Raw genomic sequence first — 4,793 nt, forward strand, 5'->3', positions numbered from 1 at the left:
TTATTTATTTATTTATTTATTTATTTATTTATTTATTTATTTAAAATATAATTTTTGACCAGCAGAGGGAGACATTTCTCCAAGTTCGCCCTGTTGTCGCCCCTTGTGACGACACATTTGTGCGCCGGATATGTCTCTTCTCCCCYATCGCCGGAATGCTGATGTGTTTAAAAAAATGACAAGGCAAGGAGAAAACGGAATTTGAACACTATTACGATTAAATAAAAAGGTAGAGTGGATCCGAGGACAAAGCAGACGGAGTGGAGAAGATAATCTGCAGCGAGACACGGAGCGAATGGCGGTGAGAAACAGAAGAGAAGCAGTGACTGCAGAGAAACACTCATTTATTTCATCCTAATTCACTGTCACAGTGTGAATCTGTCACATTTACAGTTCCTATAAAACAACAGCTACTTTAAGCAGCTGCACTATCGAGCATTTTTGMTTGTGCCTAAATTAAAAATAAGTGCAAAAGTTTTCAATCAACCTGTTTGTTGCATCCAAGGAGCCACGTCATTGTCCAGTCTTTTAACATTATCCCCAGAGAAACTTTCCCTAACTTTCTCAATGTCTTTTAAAGTTATTTTATTTCTTGAGCATTTGCATTTCCGAATGTATTTGTGGTTCAGTCCTTGTAGATGATCTATTTCAGTGAAACTATTTGTATATCACTTTACGTTAGACATGCAAAGTACACTGATATCTCTCTACACATGACAAAGTGTTGTCTTCAAAACTTTAGGTTTTTAACAGCCAGACACAGAAACTTAATTTGTTTCACTTTCTGTAGCTGCATGAGATGAGACAGTTTGACAGATAAACAGGTGATTTTTTAAACTATTGGCCAAAAACATGAACTTTATTTAATTTAATTTAATTTTAAAATAGCTCTCAAAKTACCTGATCAGGTATTTATCAGTCTGTAGCTCACTATTTTTCTGTTTTGTTTGAAAGCCCAAAGGTAAAGTCGGCACGAAGGGAAAAAAGCAGATCCACGATGAGAACGAAGCCACGCTGAAGTTCTACATCAGAGTCATCCTTGGAGCCAACGTAAGACATAAAAATATTATTTATTTTCCATTTTATTTAGATTCTGAGACAAATAGATCCATGAATGATCAGCAGATCAAAATTTCTCTTTAAAAATCGACACGATTTAAGTCTTGACAAGGTTTCAGTGTTTGCTTTTTACATGGGAAATATTAAGTTTTTTTTCTTTACACTAGAGTTTATACAATCTGAACAAAGAAAGCTGGAAATAAATTACAGCATTTTAGAGAACAAAACAAAACATCTGAATGTCACAAACATCGGCTTTCAGTTCCTCCAGCTCTCAGCTGTTTGAGTAAAAGTATTTTTTGTTTGTTACATCTACATTTTGGGAATAATTTGGTGTTTATATTTTATTTTTTTTGCAAACAATCTGGGTCAGATGGCCTCTAAAGGTCACACTTTAAGTTGAACTCTGGGCCACACCAGAACCMCTTTTTTCTGATGAGCTCCTCCCTCTGTTTGCTGAAAGTTCCTCTAAGTTGTAGCCTCCTAACAGTCGACTTTAGGACTAATATTTGTAGAAATACGTGATTCCTTTTTTAATACAGATAAGTGAAAAATAACGCGAAAGCATTGGGCCAACACTTTTGTTTTGACRCCGACCATAATGCAGTCTAATGTTTGTTAAGCTGTGATAACTAAGAGTGATTTATAGTAGAAATCTGCATACATATAGCACTGGTTACAAAAACATGTCAATTTTAAATGACATCGAAGCAGACTTGCTCGTTGATTTGGTTAAAATGCTCCTGACTAAGATTATAAACATGTTCTGTTTAAAAACAGCAAAAAGGACACACACCTGTAAAGGCCTGCTAGGAGCTAATTCAGTTGTATAGTCAGTTTAATCTGCTGCTACTTTATTTAAATGTCTCATTTTTGTTGTTGAGACAAAGAAAAACACTAAAATGACATTCTGTTTGTAATTCATCGTTTTTGCCTCAAAGCCGACTTAAAACAGAGATTTTTCAGTGTTCATGGTTCTGTTCACTTTAAGAAACTCATCACTGCAGCTGTTTGTTTTGCTTCATTAAATAAACTTTTTTTCTCTCTCCTGCAGGCCATATATGCTGCTGTGAATTTCTTGGTTTTCTACAGTAGTTGTACATTTTGGACATGGGTGAGTGGGTTCAACCTCCTCCCACCTGGTGTAAAGATGTCGACCACATTTTAGCCTCTTCTTGCTTCACACCTGTTCTGTCTGCTGACCGTAGCTGCTGCTAGTGTTCGCCGTGGCCGTGTACGTTGGCAGTTACCGCTCCATGTCGGCCATGGCCAAGCCGGCGTTTGCTGAGGACGGGAGTCTCCTGGACGGGGGGATAGATCTAAACATGGAGCAGGGCATGGCCGAGTAAGTAAAATACAACATCAGCGTGTCGAGGGGACAGACCCTGTTTTTAACCAGCAAATATAAAAACACCTGATGATGTGAAGCTACTGGCAGCTTTCTGAAACAACCTTTCTGTGAGGCTACAGTGATAATAAACATATTATCACCACTCCTAATGTCTATTAAACTAATGCATGACTGAAGACAAGAGACAGACGAGTCTTTCTGGGAGATTTACTAAAATTATTTCCTTATTTGCTAAAAAAAATGTCAGGTTTTAAATTCTTTAAATACCTTAAAACGTGTATCGCTCAGTTATACCACAGTTTAATTAAGATCATCTCATGTTGAGAAATGCTTTGGCCAGACTTAAAAAAAATAAATGAAAATAAAAAACATGCTTAAAAATACATCATGTGGCTCATGAGTTATTTTGCTAACAGGGTTGAGTCAGTACTTAAAGGCAGTGTTTTAAGGTATGATCTTACTATCAGTTTGTGCTCACAGTGTGTGTTGAGGGAACATCTTCAGCTACTACCACACCAAATTTTAGCTTTGTACATCTGTAAGATTGACTGAATTCTAACTCCTAAAGTTAAGTTATAGACGTACATTTATTGATTAGTTTCTGAAAGTTTCATTAAAATCCATCTTGTTCACAAGATATTTAGCTAACATGACAGGCAGACAAAACCATTGTTGACCATATTTTCAAAGATTTGTGCAAATATTTCTTTCCATTATTTATATAAAGTAAAGTCAAGTTTTATTTATATAGTGCCTTTCACAGAAATAAATTCACAAGGTACTATACATTCAGGGAAGGGGGGGAGAGGTCAGTTAAGATAAGTCATGCAGCAAAACACAGTTGCGCTACCTTAACAACAGAAAAACTAAGAACCACACATGGAAAGATGAGGAAAAAAGCAAAAACATCATATTATAGTGTGACACACTATGATGTTTATGAAAAAACCTCAGCATAGGACAGATTTATTAGTCAGAGGAGTAAGTGAGATTAGGGGGGCCCGAAGAATCGAGTCCCCAAAACCAGCGCAGCCATAGTTCAGAATATTGATGGTAACTGTTCATTCTGTGTGGTCTTCAGCCTGCTCYAGGAACCAGATCAGACAGGTGTGAGAGGAGGGGGGGAGGTGTGGGGCAGAGCCTCGTCGACGTAATCCAACCAGGAAGAATTTAGTCAACAGATCAAGGCCGCTGTAGAGAGAGCCAGATTCTGTAATCAGTTGTTTTTGGAACAGAAGRGTCAGGCAGACRAKAACAATTTTCCATCTGCTTCAATGTCTGTTGGTGCATCTCAAGGTGGCGAATCCAATCAGACAAATGTATGGACAATTCCGCCGAGCCGATCTATCAGCTTCTCCAAGATCAATTCCATCTGGCCAGCAAAGTCCAGGAACCACAGTCAGCCCGCGACCCTCAATACAACCACTTGCAGACCGAGTCCAGCTCGCTCAAGGCAAATGTCTGAGTGCTGATAGTATACGGCCATTCATCAAATTGGTCAGTCAGCCAGGAGATGAAAAGCCACCGAYGCTGTTTTGTAGAATACCAGGAGACCACCAAGCCAATCTGTAGAATCCAGTGATCAGAGTCCAGACATAAATCCAGAACAGAGAAGAACAGAGGTCCCACCTTTGACATGTCCTCCCATAGAAGAAGAAAAAACTTTGTTCCAAAAAATTTATTAAGAGATCAGCCAACCAAATCCATAAAAATAAAAATATCCATAATTTCTGGTTTCAGATGAAAAATGTAGAGAAGGCTCCAAGCAGCAAGCAGGGAAGATAAGGAAGGGCAGGAGAGAAGGAAAAAGTGTCTTACTCCTCCGAGAGYGGAAAGGGAAAAAAAAGTTTATTTTCAAACTCCATGAGTATTTTCATGTTTATTTTTACTCAACCTTTAGATTTTGTGTGTAACATTGTAGTAAAATGAGTATATAATGTAAAATATTCCACATTTAGTTGCAAAGCTCTAGGTTTATTTTAAATTTGCATCACTTGTCTTAAACAAACAACACATAGGAAAAGAACAGGAAGTGTATGCAAAGATGGTGGAAAATAAAACGGGAAAAGCTGACCGACACAAATCTCAGCTGACTGTTTTCTGACTGTCCTTTACTCTCTATAACATGTTGTCTTAAGTGGTTTTTGATTTTCTCTGGCTTCTGTTTTTAGACATCTGAAGGATGTAATCCTGCTGACGGCCATAGTTCAAGTGCTGAGCACCATCTCTGCATATTTCTGGTATCTCTGGTTGCTGGTAAGAACTTTTAAACAAGTTTCCTGGTTTGTCCGACCATTTGTTTTATGTCTGATGCATCTTTCTGTGTGTGTGTGTGTGTGTGTGTGTGTGTGTGTGTGTGTGTGTGTGTGTGTGTGTGTGTGTG

The 4,793-nt window shown here is 38.1% G+C and overlaps 1 protein-coding gene across 1 annotated transcript; it reads left to right on the top strand.

Annotated features, from left to right (window-relative positions):
- Positions 1–106: 106 nt before the first annotated feature.
- tmem208 (transmembrane protein 208) lies at positions 107–4,666 on the top strand (the record flags this gene model as incomplete). Its single annotated transcript, XM_014001526.1, is given in 5 exon segments — positions 107–301; positions 955–1,050; positions 2,114–2,173; positions 2,268–2,404; positions 4,582–4,666. Coding segments are annotated over 5 exon segments (384 nt in total), but the record flags the coding sequence as incomplete, so codon positions are not given.
- Between the last annotated feature and the right edge of the window lie 127 nt (positions 4,667–4,793).

This window comes from Austrofundulus limnaeus, unplaced genomic scaffold (assembly GCF_001266775.1).
Source record: "Austrofundulus limnaeus strain Quisiro unplaced genomic scaffold, Austrofundulus_limnaeus-1.0 Scaffold9, whole genome shotgun sequence".
NCBI lineage: Eukaryota > Metazoa > Chordata > Actinopteri > Cyprinodontiformes > Rivulidae > Austrofundulus > Austrofundulus limnaeus.